The following is a 17,730-nucleotide window of genomic DNA, read 5'->3' on the forward strand; positions in this document are numbered from 1 at the left end:
ACAAAAAGATCCTGTCCTAGCAAAACTAAAACAGCTGGTGGTAATGGGGGAAACAGAAGGGCCTTGGCAACCAGAATTGAAATTTTTCTGGACCTGTCAAGACCAGAACACCGTAGAGCACGGCATATTACTCTGACCAGCAAGGGTGATTATTCCAAGTCAAGGTCTCCGCCAGATACTGGCTGAACTCCACCAAGATCATCCAAGGGTTTCCAAGATGAAGATGATAGCAATGATCTATGTCTACTTGCCAGGGTTGGATGCCGACATAGTTACATTGGTGGGGCAGTGCCCAGAGTGCAAACAGGGACTAAAATTGCCACTGGCATTGCCCCCACATTCATGGAAATAGCTAGCCAAACGGTGGACTTGGTGGCATGTCAACTATGCTGGTCCTTTGATGGGCTTAATGTTCTTGGTCATTATGGACACCTGTTCAAAGTGGTTGGACATGCATAAGTTTATTTGACAAACTCAGTGTTGACGATTGAGAAGCTAAGAGCATTGTTCACGATACACAGTCTCCTGGAAGTATTGGTCACGGACAATGGGACGTCATTTATCAACAGGGAATTCAAATATTTCCTAAAATCAAATGCAATTTGGCACATAAGGACAGCTCCATACCATCCATCATCCAATGGTCAACTGGAAAATGTGATCCAAATGTTGAAGGCAGGCTTAAAGAAGCAGCCTACAGTGTCACTGGATACCAAACTGTCCCAATTCCTGTTTGATTATAGGACCACCCCGCATGCAACAACAGGGATAGCTCCAGCAAAGTCACTGATGGAGAGAAGACTCCGCACCAGGTTAAACAGGGCTGGAGCAATGCATACCTGGCCCCTCAGAACAGACAAATGGCCTGTCAGAAACCATCGTTTCTCTCCCTCTGTCTAGTGTCGAGGAAATCTCAGAGTCCAAGATGGATGCAGCCTCAATACCTTTACTGCCAGAAGAACGGGAGGAAACTCTTCCAAGATGCTCTGTACGCAAGAGATGGGCTGTGGTCTGGTACAAGCTACCCGTGTCCGAGTCAGAGGAACCAGACCTGGGGCAAAAATGTTGCAAGCAAGGCTACAAGAGAAAGTCAGGCCTACATCTCCAGACTTGAGGAGGAGGGATGCAGTAATTGGAACTAGCTGGATCTTGTTGATCATGAGATCCTTGGTTGGCGTTGTTAACCTCGGCCAATCAGGAAAACCCTGGCTAACCAATATAAACAGGAGATTAGAATCTCTTCAGTTCAGGAGACTGACTCTGAGCTGGCTGGCCATATTTGGAGTACTGTGCACAAGCAAATGAAGGTGATTTGGTGATGGGCTACTGGCCTCTGTGCAGTTATTTCAGGAGCAAAAGCTGGAGGTTAGCATAAGATAATGGTGTTCATTCTAAGAGCTAGTGCAAGCACAATGGGCTGAATAGTCTCCAGATATATCATAACAATTCGTGATGACTGCCAGCAAGTCAACATTCAGTATGCTGTAGCAAAGTCATTCTGTTGATGGTGAATTTGTTTTGTAAGATTATACTACTTACCACAGGCCCCTGATGATATTGTCATGGTTTAAAAGAAAATCAAAATATACATCAGTAAAATTATAAACTAACTTTATCTGGAAAAATAATTTTGAAATGTGGCAGAATTATTGATTCACTTTTGGCATTGGAACAAACGTGCATTGTAAATGGGTTTGTTTCAATTAAAATATTGCAGTATAAGATTTTTTGCATTAAAGGATGTCATTCCCAATTCCAGCCAACAAAAATCAAGGTTACAGTCCTCTTGAAATCAGTCATTCATTGAAATACAGTACAATCATTCACCAACAAAGGCAATACCAAATTACTGCAGGCTTTTACTTTGTGTCCTGAAACCAAGCAAGTTATGCTGGAAACTTGTTTCATGCATTAGCACTAGAAAATTAGCTGGTCAACAGCTCTATCAGGAAGAAATAAAATCCTAAAAATAATAATGCTCAAGGTTTGTTCATCTTACTTCTGAGAATGGCTGCTTATCCTGTTAAGTCTGCCAATCTCACCTCATTTCTGTACAACCACTTCCTGGATTTCATCATGTTCCTTGATGATTTAGCCAAGTAATTTTCACAAATACTCTTTAAATTGTTGTAAGATCAAATTGTCCAATTCAATGTTATAAACTTACTGTAAAGAAGGAATTACGACTCCTATTCTGGAGTCTTGCTTACTGATATTGTCATCAAGGACTCCAGAATATGTGTTGTAATTACTTCTTTTCTAGTTTAAATCCAGTAACAGACTACTTAAGGTGTGTCATACGAAAAAGATCCTAAACAATCCAAAAATTCCACAGATTTACTATGCTTGGTTAAAGAATAAAATATGTTCCACATTTAAAGTGCACAGGCTGAATTGTGGGAGAAAAGGTGCATTTTTCTTTTTAAACTACTACATGGGGTAGTATTTTGGAACCAATTGAGCGAATAGTTAATTACTATAATTTAGATCCAAGAAAGCAGTGGCTGTAAGACATTTCATTTGAAAACTTCTTGACATGAATGGCAATTTGGATATGATCCAATCTCAATTATATGGTTGTGGCTGGCTACATTGTTCTTTCCCTGTATCACATTGTTGGACTAAAAAGATGTGTTGCAGGTTAAAGCTGCTGAAATGTTGGATTATTCTGAAAAGATAATAGAACAAAAGAATAAATCATTACTTTCCCCACATTAAAATATAGCATAGAAATAGGTGGATTTCTTTTGGAATGGCAGTTTACAAACATCACGGCACGGTGGTTAGCACTGTTGTTTCACAGCGCCAGGGACCTGGATTTGAGTCCAGCCTTGGGCGACTACCTGTGTGAAGTTTGCATTTTCTCCCTATGTCTGCATGGGTTTCCACTGGGTGCCCTGGTTTCCTCCCACAGTCCAAACATAGAGGTTTGTAAAATTGTGAGGGGCATAGATGTGGTGAATAACAAAGGTCTTTTCCCTAAGGTTGGGGAGTTCAAAACTAGAGGGCATAATTTTAAGGTGAAAGGAGAAAGATTTAAAAGGGATCTGAGGGGCAGTGTTTTCACACATAAGGTCATTTGTATGTGGAATGAACTGCCAGAGGAAGCGGTAGATACAGGTACAGTTACAACATTTAAAAGACATGTTTCCATGCTGTATGACTCTCTGTGCAGGTTGGTTGGATTGGCCATGCTAAATTGTCCTTTAGTACCCAGGGATGTGCAGGCTAGGTGGATTAGCCATGGTAGATACAAGGTCATAAGGATAGTTTGGAGGGAATGCTCTTCGGAGGGGTGGTGCAAACTCGATGGTCCGAATGCCCGCGATCTGTACTAGAGATTCTCTGAGTCTATGAAGTCAGAAGTCACACGACACTAGGGTATAGTCCAACAGGTTTATTTGAAATCATACACGTTTTCAGAGCACAGCCCCTTCGTCAAGCGCAGTGAGAGAGCAGAGCACACAGACCCAGAGTTTATATGGTGAGGAGGTGTTGGTGTTCAAATGGGGTGGTCAAAGTCAAAAATCACATGACAGCAGGTTATAGTCCAACAGGTTTATTTGAAATCACAAGCTTTCAGAGCATAGCCCCTTTGTCAGGCTTAGAGAGAGGAAAGCACACAGCCACAGAGTTTTAGGCAGAGAAATGAAGGGCAGAGAGATCAAAGGATCATTCTAGAAATTGCAGAAGCAGGATATGGAGAACTCTGTTAGAAAGGAGACACAAGTTTTGATTGATTCAGATGCAAATTCCAGAATCTGTTTCAAGTCACTGCCTTGAGATAATTAAAGGTTTCATCAGTATCTGCCTAACTTTCCTAACTTCAAACAGGCAGAGCGATAAGCATATACAAAAGGTGACATCTCAAGTCAGACACTGAATTGTAGGTGTGAGGCCTTGTCCAAAATTTGGCTCAGAGTTTTAACCTGGAATCAGGCTGGTTTTATTCCGCAAGCAGGAATTTATAAAATGCCACACTGACTGACTGTGACTACAAATTGTGTGTTTCTTGAACAAAATAGAATGTATCTGCAAATCAACAAACATCTTGGATGAAATGATTCTGGACAAGGTTTCACACCTACAATTCAGTGTCTGACCTGAGATGTCACCTTTTGTATATTCCTATCCCTCTGTCTGTTTGAAGTTTGGAAAGTTAGGCAGACACTGCCCTTGATCTATCTGCCTACAAACTCTGGGTCTGTGTGCTGTGCTCTCTCAGTGCACCTGAAGAAGGGGCTGCACTCTGAAAGCATGTGTGATTTCAAATAAACCTGTTGGTGTCATGTGACTTCTGACTTTGTCCATCCCAGTCCAACACCAGCACCTCCACAACATGATTCTATGAATATATGTTTTGGCTTATCTGACAAGCAAAACAGGTGAAATTTAGCGTGATAGTGTCAGCCATGATAGTGGTAGCACTCACCTGTGAATCAGAAGGTTATATGTTCAGGTATCCCTAGAGATATGAACACAATTACTTCAGTGCAATAATGAGGGGAGTGTTGCACTGTAGGAGGTATCATCCCTTATGTGAAACATTAAATGGAAGCCTCATCTATCCTCTCAGTTAGACATAAATGATACAATGGAACACTTGAAAGTAGATCAGGGAGGTCTAATCTAACAATAAACCAAAGAACTTTGGATGCTGGAAATCAGAAACAAAGTCAGAAAATGCTGGAAAAACAGCAGGTCTGGCAGCATCTGTGGAGGGAAAGCAGAGTTAATGTTTCAGGTCCAGTGACTCTTGTTCAGAAGGGTCTGAGTTCTGAAGAAACATCTGAGTTTTGAAGGTTCACCTTGGCAGTGTTCTTTCAGCTACTACTTGATATCATGTGGAATGAATTGAGTTGGCTGACATTTGGAATCCGTGATGCTGGAAAGAGCACAAGGACATAAGAAATAGGAGCAAAGTAGGCCATCTGGCCCCTCAAGCCTGCTTCACCATTCAATAAGATCATGGCTTATGTTTTTGTGGACACAGCTCCATTTAACCACCCACTCACCATAACCCTCAATTCCTTTGCTGTTCAAAAATCTGTCTATCTTTGCCTTAAAAATATACAATGAGGCAGCCTTAACTGCTTCACTGGGCAGGGAATTCCACAGATTCACAACTCTTTGGTGAAGAGGCTCCGCCTCAATTCAGTCCTAAATCTGCTCCCCCTAATTTTGTGGCAATGCCCTCCTGTTCTAGTTTCTACCCACCAGTAGAAACAACCTCCCAGCTTCTACCTTATCTATTCCCTTCATAATTTTATATGTTTCAATAAGATTCACCCCTTATTTTTCTACATTCCAATGAGTATAGTCCCAGTTTACTCAATCTGTCCTCCTAATCCAAAACTCTCAATTCCAGAATCAACCTAGTGAACCTCCTGCATCTCCTCCTGTGCTGGTACATCTTTCTCAACTAAGGAGACCAAAACTGTATACAGTACTGCAGGTGTGGCCTCACCAGGACTTTATAAAGCTGCAGTAGAATTTCCCTATTTTTAAACTCCATCCCTCTAGCAATGAGGACAATATTCCATTTGCCTTCTTAATTACCTGCTGCATTTGCAAACCAACATTTTGAGATTCATGCACAAGGACATCCAGGTCCCTCTGCACAGCAGCATGCTGCAATTTTTCATCATTTAAGTAATAGTCCATTTTACTGTTATCCATACCAAAATGGATGACCTCACATTTACCAACATTGATTCCATCTGCCAGACCCTTGCCCACTCACTTAATCTATCTATATCCCTCTGTAGACTTTCAGTGTCTTCTGCACACTTTGCTCTACCACTCATCTTAGTGTCATCTGTGAACTTTAACACACTACACTTGGTCCCCAAATAAATCTCAGTTGGCTGCCAAATGTATCATCTGCACAGCACTTCTGCTTTCAAATTGGAACAAATGTTTCAGTCTTGTCTTTGACTAGGCTTCCAACAAGCATGGGTATATTAATGGAGATTCTTTCTGCTATTACTTATTTAATTGATCACTACTGTTCATGACTAAATGCTGTAGAACCTCGATCTGTTTCATTGCTCACGGGATTACTTAGCTCTGTCTATTGCATGCTGTTTCTGCTGGTTAGTACACAAATAGTCCTGTGTTGTAGTTTCTCCAGGGTGACCACTCATATTTAGGTATGCTTAGTGTTACTGCTGGCATGGCCTCCTGCATTCTTCATTGAAACATGGTTGATCCCCAGGTCTGATAGCAATGGTGGGGTGGGAGATATAACAGGTTATGAGGTTAAAGATTGTGGCTAAGTACAATTCTGCTGCTGCCGATGGCCCCACCTGTGTTTCATGAATGCCTAATTTTGAGTTGCTGAATCTAATCGATATCTTTCCCATTTAGCACACTGGTAATGCCATGCAACTCAATGAAGGGTATGTGAAGACAGATATAGTCTCTAAAGAAATTAGTGGTGGTCTGTCCTACCAATAAACCGTCTTCTAAAGCATTAACTTGCCAGTTGTATAAAGTATCATAGTTAAAATCATCCTTCAGTGCACATTTTTCACAATCAAGTTTTTTTTATCATTGGTGTTTCTTTGGTTTTAAACCTGAAATAAACAATACATTATACTAACTGATCAGAATGTAAGTTTCAAGTCTTCTTTGCTAGACAGAACAGTTTTCCTGATAGTCTGTACAGGTTTCAGGGTCACTTAGCTCAGTTGGCTAGAAGCCTGACAGCATGGGTTCAATTCCCAAACTGGCTGAGGTTACTATGAAGGACTGTCCTTCTCGACCTTGCATGACGTATGGTGACCCTCAGGTTGAACCACTACCAGTGATTTCTCTCTCATGAGAGAGTAGTCCTATGGCCTGGCAGGACTATGGAAACTTTACTTTTTCCAGACAAGCGACCTCACAAAATAGAAGTGACCATTCGATCTCTTGAGCCTATCCCCTACTCAAAAAGACATTGGCTCATCTGTTAGTGTTTCAAATTCCACATTTTCATATAACCTTTGATTCTCTTGCCCAACAAGATTCTATCCCCTTCCACCTTTAAAATACTAATTGACTCACCTCCACTGCCTTCTGAGGCAGAGTTCCAAAGTTACACAACCCTTGGAGATAACAATCCCCTCTGAACAACCCCTAACACTTTTACATCCTTCCTTAAATAAGATCAGAACTACACACAATTTTTGAGATATGATTATCACCAATGCCCTGTCAAGCCTAAAGTATAACATCTTTACTTTAATATTCAATTCCTTTTGTAATAAAAGACATCATTCCATTCACTTTAATTACGTTCTGTAATTCTATATAAACTTTGTGTGACTCATGTACAAGAACACATAGATCCCTCGATACCTGGGAACTCTGCAGTCACTCCCCTTTAAATAATACCCTGAATTTTTATTCTTCCTGCCAAAGTGAACACTTCACACTTCTCCACATTATACTCCATCTGCCAGACTTTTACCTGTTCACTCAGTATACCTATAGGAATCTGTAACATATTTATGTCCCTTTATGACATTCTTACTATCTTTCTGTCAATCGCAAATTTACCATGGCTTAGCTCCCCTCATCTGTCATAATATTCATTATAAAACCTTGAGGCCCTAGCACAATCACCTGCAACATGCCACTTGTCACATTCTGTCAATCAGAAAAAGAACCATTTATGTATACTCTATTTTCTGTCAGCCAGCCAATCTTCTATATATACTAATCTGTAAATCTCTATACCATGAACTGATGCTCATGAATAATCTTTCATTGTCAAATGCTTCCTAGAAATTCAAATACCGTAATTAATGGACTTCCCTTCATCCATAGTGCATGTTACTTCACCTTCAAAGATTTTCCAATAAATTAGGTCAACATGGTTTTCTTTTACAAAACCATGTGGACTTTTCCTGATTACTTCACTTATTTCCAAGTATTCAGTTATAATATTCGTAATGATTGATTCTTACACCTTCCCCATGACAGCGAGGAAGATAAATAGCCTATAGTTTCTAGCTCTCTGCTTCTGATCCTTCCTGAAGAGAGGGGTTATATTTGCTACTTGCCAATCTGATAGAACCTTTTCAGAACCTAGCGAAATTTGGAAAATTAATATCAAAATATTTATGAGCTTAGAAATGCAGATCCCATTGAGGGGCAAACATAAACCTATTTTTTCTGGTCAACCTGTTCAGAAATGATATTATACACATCTGAAACAGGTGGGCCTGGAACATGGGCCTTCCAGTCCAGGGGCAGAAACATGATCACTGCACCACAAGAGGGCCTTTAAGTGTCAAGCATTATAACTCCAAAGTTGATTTAGAGTTGGTGATGCTCATTGGACTACGTTATTCCCTATGAAGGGTGAGTGCTCTTCTGGTGCAGTGGAAGTGTCCTTATGTCTCAACTATGTACTCTCGCGTTCAAATTACACCTGCCCTAGTGGTGTGTAATAACATTTCTCAACAGGTCGATTGGAGGTGGGGGGGGGGGTTGGTGGGGAATATCCATAGTGCTCCCCAGTGGTGAGTTGGCTTCCAGATAGGACAAAATTGAAACTGATGCTTGTATTAAGCCATAGATTTATAATAATACTGTTGCCAATCTCTTAAAGTATTTTACTATTTAAATCAACAAATGGATATTGGTCTGTTCAACATCAGTCACCTCTTTAAGACCCTGAAAGTATTTTACAAGGTACCTCTTAAAAGTTCAATGTAGGAGCTCATGGTATATTGGAAATAAATGGGTACGGATAGAATATTGGATAAATGGCAGGCTACCGAGGCTTATCTTATGAAGAAAGCTTTAGTAGTTTTAATAATCCATTGTGAATTTAGAAAAATTACAGGCAATGTTATTGAAATATACATGATTGAAATATATATGGTTGAAAGGATGGGTGAATACCAGGAGGTTGCCTCCTCTTGTGCAGGAAGCAAGAACTAGTGGACACAGTTTAAGGAATTAGTTCTCCCTTTGAAGATGGAGGTGACGGGAACTTAATCGTTTCCCCACAGAACAATGGAGTCAGATAATTAAATGTATTCCAGGCTGAGTAAGATAGATTTTGAATTTGAAAATGAATCAAGGGCTAGGGGATAAAAATAGAAAGTGCTGATGAAACTCAGCAGGTCTGGCTGCGTCAGAGGAGACCGGAACAAAGTTAACATATTGAGTCCAGCATGACTTCTTTGGAACTGTCCAAAGAACACAGTCCTGAAGAGACATCCAGACTCGAAAGGTGTAGAGCTGGATGAACACAGCAGGCCAAGCAGCATCATAGGAGCATTCCATTGACGCGAGCAGACTTGCTGAGTTTCTCCAGCATTTTCTATTTTAATTTCAGATTTCCAGCATTCGTAGCATTTCAATTTTATCCAAGGATGGTAGGTGGAGGGCAGGAAAACAACAATCAAATCAACCACAATCTTATCAAATAGCGGTACAAACTCACAGGGGTGAATGCCCTACTCCTGCACTCATTTCTTACATTCTAGTAACAGAATCGGTGTGTGTATGTATAGGATTTTATGAATCACAATATTAAAATGGAGGAAAACTACTTCAATCTTAACTGCACTAATTCTTTTTCCTCACAGAGACACTTCCAATTCTTCGGGAGCAGTGCTGAGACGGAAGTGTTTTCGGCCGGAACGAAAACAGAAGTTGCTGGAAAACAGAGTGTGGAGCTTTCTGAAGAAGGGTCCCGACCCGAAACGTCAGCTTTCCAGCTCCTCTGATGCTGCCTGGCCTGCTGTGTTCATCCAGCTCTACACCTTGTTATCTCTGACTCCAGCATCTGCAGTTCTTCCCATCTCCGAGTTGCTGGAAAAGCTCAGCAGTTCTGAGGAAGGGTCATTGGACCTGAAACGTTAACTCTGATTTTTTTCTCTTCACAGATGCTGCCAGACCTGCTGAGCTTTTGCAGCAACTTCTGTTTTTGTTCCGGATGTTACAGCATCCGCAGTCCTTTCGGTTTTTGTTTTCCGCCGGACATTTGAGAGAGAGGGGAACGCTCCCTTGTACCGGAAGTGGTCCGTCCAGCAATTAGCACCGGGGTGTTGGCAGCGAGCATGGAGTCGTTACTGATGGTGGTGGACTTGCTGCAGCGACTGGATGGTGTGTTGCAGTCCGGTTTTTCATCCACTGTACAGGAGTTGTGCCGCTGGTGCCGGCACGGAGGAGAGCAAGGGGCGCTCGATGCCGGTCGGGTGGAGGTATTTGGGCTCTTGGTGGAAAAGCTGGCGCCGGGTGCCGAGGACCGCGATGTCTCCAGCTCCTTGCGGGACCTGGCCGTTGGCTGGTGCCTGCCGCTTTTGCGGCATTTGCAGCTGGAGGAGCCGAGCTGGAGGCTGGTGTACTCCCTCTGCGGTCTGCTCCACGCCTGCTGCCGGCAGGCCCCGCCGACCCTGCTTCGGGACGTGACCACCTCAAGCCTGAGTGATCTCCGGAGCTACACCGAGGAACGGGGCAGGGCCGGTTTGGTTGAGGGGAAGGGAGCTCGGAGCGGCGAGTCCCAGGTCCCCGAGTACTCGGACATTCGAGTCGCCGTCGAGGTGCTGGTGAGGACGGCGCCGCTGCTGCTTCTGGAGCCAGGAGCCGGGGCACAGGAGCTGCTACCGCTTGCCCTGACCGCCGTCAGAGTGGGGGAGGACAGCGTGGCATCCAGGATGGTCACCGGTCTGATCCCGGCTCTTCTTTGGCACCCCGGCAGCTCGGTGTCAAAGTGCCCGTCTGCTCAGGAGATCTGGGATCGCGTGAAACACTGGGGAAAGACCGGCTCCGTCTTCAGATCCCTGCTGTTGCTGAGCTCGCTTCCTCCCCATCTGCTGTTTGGCACCGGAGACCGGCCATCCCCCGACACCTTCGACCTCCGAATTTGCCTGGAGTTTTGGGAATTGGTGCAAACGGGTCTGGTGCAGCCGGATAACACTTCGCGCAAGAGAGCCATGTACCTGTTGAAGAGAGCTGTGGAAGTTTCGAATACATTGAGGAGTGAAATCCGCTCAGAGTCCCAGGCTGAATCCAGTACGTTGACAACTACTTAATTTGTAATAATAGTAATATTTACTGATAGAATTTAGTGCTGTTGGAATATAGGAGGAAGCAGCAAGTCCAATTAACTTTTTATCCCCATTTCCCAAATTCTGAAATTCTTTGTGACAGTTGTTATAGTTTGTTCTGCTGTAAATAAGGTTTGAGGATGAGGAAGATATACTACATCTGAAGAGTGGTGCCAAAGCTCAACAGCGTTATACAGAAGCAAAATATGAATGCGGGAAGTCTGAATTAAAAGCAGAAAATGCTGGAAAAATTCTTCATATTTACCATTACACCCTGAGTTGGTGTCTAATCGCCAAAAAACTACTCCCTGCCTGTGCCCCAGATACTATCACATCACATCACTCAGTGCAGAACTTAAAACCTCCGGGACTCTGTGCTTGGAGAATTTCCTCTTCATAGTTTCTTTATGCAGCAGAGACTCTGAAGACCAATTAAACTTAGATCAGATTGAATTCTCAAGAATTCAGACTTCCCGTGCTCTGAAAACCATCAGCACCTAAATGTGCCAGAACTGGCTGGGCAAAATAATGAAAACTTGTCTTGGCTGTAACTCTGAGTTGGGCTTCTCAGATTCCAAATGGGTGTTAGCCCCCTGGTTCTTACATAACAAGATGCCTGTTTTGTATGCACTGCTAGATTTCAGATTAAATATTCCTTTCCAAATGTTTGGGGTCTACATGAGTAACACATCAAGGCACTTCCTAGCCAGCCTTACTCTGAATGTTTCACAACTAGGATTGAAATAGTTCTGTGTACGATGAAGTACAGCAATAAACATAGGAAATAGGCTATTCAACCTATGATCCTGTTCAGCCATTCAGTGAGATCATCGCTACTCTGTGGCCTAACTCCATATATCTGCTTTATGCCAATATCCCTTATATTCTTTGCTTAACAAAAAAATAAATGAAAGGAAATGTAGGCAGTCATGATATTTTGGTTAGTTTTCTCTAATTACCAAATAAACCTCATGATGTGCATAGATTTAGAGTTAATTGACATGGACTATGTTTCACCATGTTTTATAATTATTATCAAAAAATGTGAGTTAGGTAGTATATTAGATGTGATTATTGGAGACATTTGCTGAGTAGGGACTTTAGTTGAGAAAATGAAGGCCTGTGGCTAAAAGGCAAAAGTACAAATAGGATGCTGACAATGAGTGTCTTGGTGTTGGGGCCTAGTTGTGTGCGTGCAGAGTCATGATATAACCTCTACTTAGAATTAAAAAGTTGAATATCAAAGTTTGAAGAATAGCAAGACATAAACTGCCTAGGAGAAAGGGAAATGAGTGTACACTATTTAAATGAGAATACTTCATTTGTGAATAAACATAAAATTTGGTATTACCGTTGCAGTATTACATTTCTCAGTGTATTGGAGACCCGTTTTGAGAAACTTCCTTGCACGTCCGATGTTTGCTTGTCCCAGTCAAACTGATGGTCCTCATTGTCTGTGACACACCAGACATGCAATGGAATTTCTGGAAGGCTGGCTGTCAACACGGGATTCCATTAACAAACACGTGGAAATAGTCCGTGTATACAGACAACTGCTAAAACAACAGAACCGGAAGCGACAAGACCAGAAGATCATATAAATCCGGAGGGAAGCAGAACACCAATGCTTCGATTGGAGATCACACTGACGATGTTGCCTAGAAGGGTAACGAAACGTCTGCACACTACAGAACAACTGGCTTGGCGAGCTAACGAACCACTGCCTCCACAATCCGAGCTACGAATTTGCGGATTTTGATATTTAAAAGGAAATTTTCCTGTTATGATTTTTAATTTAAAACATGTAAATTTCTCAGTCCTGTTTTAATATGAGCCATTTTATTTTAGATACGTGCCTTTTTTGGTGGTCGGGTGAAAAAAGCAAACAGCTTGTCCAGTTATGGGAAAACTATATTTTAATAATGGAAACACTGGAAGAAAATCAAGTGAGTTACTCATGTCAATTACTTTTGTCCTTTTGAAAAGTGGTTCATTGTGAAGTATCAGCCTGAGCTAAATAATGCAGTTGACTATTGTGAAGAAATTTCAGGATTACACGTATGACATGTTGTGGGCTACTCTCATAAATGAAACTTGGCTCTTTACATTGTTGAGAGAACATTCACTATGCCTGATATCTGGCTTCCCACAAAACTGTATGGATCAAGAAGGAACTTGAGGGTCTTTGTGAATAACTTAAAAATACAAAGTAACCTCAGCCCCAGTTTGACAATAACTAAGTTGGTAGATTTTGAGCTTTCATCTATCTTGATAGATGAAAGGACTTGGGCAATTTATGGTGGAAAATTTTGTGAGCATATAATTGATGTTTTAAAAATGGTGAAGAAATTATATATGGGTTTATAAGAGACATTATGAATTTCTACGAATACTGAGTATTCACCCTCTAACTAGATTGGTGAGGCACTTAGTGATCATGGATTTTTTTTGCAGTAATTCGAAAGGAAATTGGATAAATTTCTCATTGAGGACATATGTATCCTTTCGTAGAAAGTAAATTGTGGATTAACTGGAAAGAATATGGATTATTGCCCTCCTGGAGCTCCACTGAATTGTATTAGAGAATTACTGAGTCATGGAGATTTAAAGGCCGAAAGGCCTCTTCCAGTGCAGTAATGTCTATGTTGGTCATCAAGCACCTGGTCTAGTCCTATTTTCCAGCACTTGGTTTGCAGCCTTGTATGCTGTGGCATTTTAAGTGTTCATCTGAATACTGCTTAACTGTTATGCTTTCTGTCTCTAACACCCTCTTAAGTAGTGAGTTCCAGATAGTCACTGCCCTCTGGGTGAAAGAATTCTTTCTTAAATTTAGAGTAAAAGTTTTCCTGTTCTTTACCCCTCCTTTTTTTTTTTTTTTTTTTTTTTGTTAATTTCCTGAGGATTGAGAACAGGTTGTTTGTGTGTGCCACAAGTGTACCTGATAGTCCTAGGTAGGAGTGGTTTGGGCATTATGAACAGATGCTCTCTTTGTGTTTTTGCATGAGTGGAGTCATAGAAAAAGGTCGTTTGGTCCATTTGAGTCTGTACCAGTCAAAAACACCACCTAATTATTCTAATCCCATTGTCCAGCACATGGCCTGTAGCTTTGGCCCCACAAGTATATATATAAATACTTTTAGAATGAAATTTAAACGAGCATCGTGATAGGATTGACAAAGATAATAACAAGCTAATTTTATTTTTTTAAAAAATGATTCACTGTTCAAAATTTTCTTTGGAAAAATTATATTAGTGAGGCGACTGAAAATGTAAATCTTTTGATTTTGTGTTTTAGGTTCATGTCATAAGACCAGTATTACCCCGACTCAAGAGTTTAATGGATGCCACTGTTTCAAATGACAAAGGTGATTAGAACACTTCATTGGGTTTTTTTTCAATCATTGCAATGTTTACTAATATTTTTATATTGCTCACATGTTTTGGTAGGGTGTCTTCTCAGCTTAAATGCTCTTCAGTTATGGAGTTCCATTGAAGGGCATTTCATCGGTGCCTCAAAAGGGCAACTCTGCAATCCATTCATCCTCTTAGACTTTTTCAGTGACATTTTCTCTCTGTTGTTGGGAATGGGCAAGCATTTCTGTGTTGTTACTTCACTAGGTTGTATCTCATTTAACCATATTCCTGATACTGCTCCTGGTATGCCCATCAGCACTCTTCATTAAACTAGATTTGATCTTCTGACATGATCTTCTGGTCAGGGTAGAGTGAGCAATATGCCAAACCATGAGATTACAGATTGTGGTTGAATGTAATTCTGCTGTGCCTTGTGTGTGACCAGTTTTCAGTTGCTCGATTTATTGGAAGTCTGTTCCATTTAGCACAGTGATTTGTAGTAAGGAAGGTATCATCAATGTGAAGAATGGACTTCATCTCCACTCTGGTGGGTCTCTTCGACTGACTGTCAAGGTCAAACACGTGTGCAACAGATGGATTGGTGAGGATGAGGTCAAGTAACTTTTTCCAAACCCATGTTTGACCCAATACCATGAGATTTCACTGGTCTAGAGGATTCCCAGGGCAAATGCTCCCAACTCTGTACCTGCTGTCATAACATCCTTTGGGTTCACAGTTGACCAGAAGCTTAACTGAACTGGCTGTATAAGTAGAGGTCAACATCAGTAAGATAGAGATTGGGAATTCTTTCAGATGTGACACATTTCTTGACTCCAAAAGCCTATTGACCATTAACCTGGCACAAATAAAGTGTTATGGAATACTGTGGCCTGGATACTGCCAATGCACAGTGGCAGCAGTAGATATCAGATACACTGCAGCAACTTACAAAGACTCCAACAAGAGCACTTTCTGAACCCTTGACTTCTCTCAACAAGAAGGACAAAGGGCAGTAGATGCTTGAGAACATCAAACCTGCAAGTTCTTATCCAAGTCACAGCTATCCAAAATTTGAAAAATACTGCCACTGAAGTTCCCTTATTTTAAGTGCTCGGTGTGTCTACACCATATAAACTACAGCTTGAGTGGCAGCTCACTTCCTTCAGCAATTGATAACGGGCAATAAAGGTTGCCCATGCCTGTGCTGCTAATGAATGAGTAAAACAAAAAGTAAAGGAAAGATTCAGCAAGTTCTGTTTTGCATGTTGTACAGCTCCGATGCAGCCCATATCTTCACTCAATGTAGAAATATAGAAAGTAAGAAGTGGAGTAGGCTATTTGGCCCTTCGAGCCTGCTCCACTATTCATTATGATGATGGCTGATCATCCAACTCAGTGTGTTCCTACTTTTTCCTCCCATATCCTTTAATTCCTTTAGCCCCAAGTGTTTTATCCAACTCCTCCTTCAAATCATACCATGTTTTGGTCTTAACTGCTTTCATGTAGCTTGACTAAATCATGCTGATGCATCTCTGCATCCTTCTCTTCACCCTCCCACTTAACATTGTCCTTCTGCAAGTTTGGATACATTGCATTCAGTCGCAATATTCAAATTGCTAATAGATATTGTGACATAATTTGCTTTTGGTCCCTCAGCACCTCAATGTAAAATTCTTAATCTTGAGTTTTTAATCTTGTTGCTCCCCGTATCTCCTCTTCTCCAGCTCCACTTATAACTGCATTTTCTCCTCCACCTCTATACCCTGTTCTGACCCCCTCCTGCCCAAACTCCACACTTCACCCCTGTTCGTTTTATTTTGCTGTTTGTACATTTTACCTTCTGTACCATTGATTCTATCTTGAGCTACGTAGGTTTCATGTTAGTATTTCCTTCTTTAAATCATCTGCATCTCAGCTAACTTCTTTTCAAGGACCTTCTTGATCCAGTTTTGGCTGTGCATTTGATTTGTCTGATTCACACTTCCATAAAGTGCTTTGGGATAGTTTTCTATGTAAGTTTAAATTATTGCTGTTACATTTACAAAAAATTCTGCAGGGTCAGATTGGCTGCTGCAGTTCCTCTTTTATGAAGTTTTCCACTTCAAAACTGCTTAATATGGCTTATACTCACAGGCAATATATTTAAAACCTTTTGTTGACACCTGCTGCCCCAATGTCACTTATTCCTCTATAGAAAATTAACAAGTTGTTCTGCTTGCTGCATTAACTAATCTGCATCAAGTCCTTTACAACCATAACCTCTTTTAAAAAAAAAAAAAACTTTTGCAAGCTACCAAGTCTAATATGAAGAAAATGAGCACTTTTCCCTGTTAAGAGCCATTTCACTTCATTGTATGTGGAGATTTTTTAACTTATCTAATTTGTTTCTCACTTTGCTCTGCTGTTTTGAATCACAGATGGTAGGAGGGGTAGGTATAAATATCAACACAGACTGGTTGAGCTTAGACAAAACAATAAAATAATTCAAGAAAATTTGGGCTTAAATAGTTTCAATTTGTTGGGCTTCCAGTTAATTACAAACTCTCTTGCATAGTTGAATGAATAGTTGAAACTGTCATATGGTTTTGTGAGTTTGTGATTTTTTTTTTCCCAGATAGAACTTCCCGCGGAGGATGGCAACCTGGCAATCAATCATTATTCACTCTCAAAGGGCTTTCCAACATGGAAGTAGTGGAGCTTTAAGCAAGTTCTAACAGCTGTAATAGATCTCCGGCTCTAATAGTTCTCACTGAAGGCTCACTGTAATTTTCAAGTCTTGGAATGAGGTCACGGGGAAAAAGTTTTGGAAATGTTTCCCTAGTTTGTAAAACTAGCTGCCCTTATCTCTGAGTGTCAAGACTGTTTTATCTATTTGGGATGAGAGGGGTATAGAAGGGAAGAAAGTTTGATTAAATATATGGTATTCTAAATTTGGAGGAATTGAGTTACCTGACTTTAGATTCTAAATGTTTAATTGTTTTATTTTGCAGAATAGATGCATGGAAAAAAGCTGATTAACTGGTTGTTTATATACCTAGGTCATTCATTTTTTCACACATCTTGGCTCCTTTGTGCTTATAAACGAATATTTGAAACTGAAAACAAAACTGCAATGAAAGAAAGCCTGTTCCAGTTTCTTGATCTTGGTGTCACAAAATATCCCTTCAGAACTCAAGATCTTTGTGAGGTAAGTTGTAAAATTTGCTGCAATTGATAGGTGACAAATTGTTGGCTACAATCTTCTAGTTTTCCTACAGCAAAAGAAGAAAGGAAGATCAGACCTTTCTTGAAGGTGTGGGTTGGTGTCTTTTTTAATGAAGGT

At 40.9% G+C, this 17,730-nt stretch overlaps 1 protein-coding gene across 1 annotated transcript in view; it reads left to right on the forward strand.

The window, feature by feature from the left end:
- Nucleotides 1–10,044: 10,044 nt before the first annotated feature.
- tarbp1 (TAR (HIV-1) RNA binding protein 1) overlaps nt 10,045–17,730 on the forward strand; it is a 107,321-nt gene continuing 99,635 nt past the window's right edge. Inside the window, exons 1-4 of the mRNA XM_048601372.1 lie at nt 10,045–11,019; nt 12,903–13,000; nt 14,350–14,419; nt 17,447–17,595. Of these exons, the coding sequence (XP_048457329.1) occupies nt 10,065–11,019; nt 12,903–13,000; nt 14,350–14,419; nt 17,447–17,595 (1,272 nt within the window). The 5' untranslated portion in view covers nt 10,045–10,064. The remainder of the gene's footprint in view (nt 11,020–12,902; nt 13,001–14,349; nt 14,420–17,446; nt 17,596–17,730) is intronic.

Source organism: Rhincodon typus, chromosome 9, assembly GCF_021869965.1.
Source record: "Rhincodon typus isolate 14 chromosome 9, sRhiTyp1.1, whole genome shotgun sequence".
Taxonomy (NCBI): Eukaryota; Metazoa; Chordata; class Chondrichthyes; order Orectolobiformes; family Rhincodontidae; genus Rhincodon; species Rhincodon typus.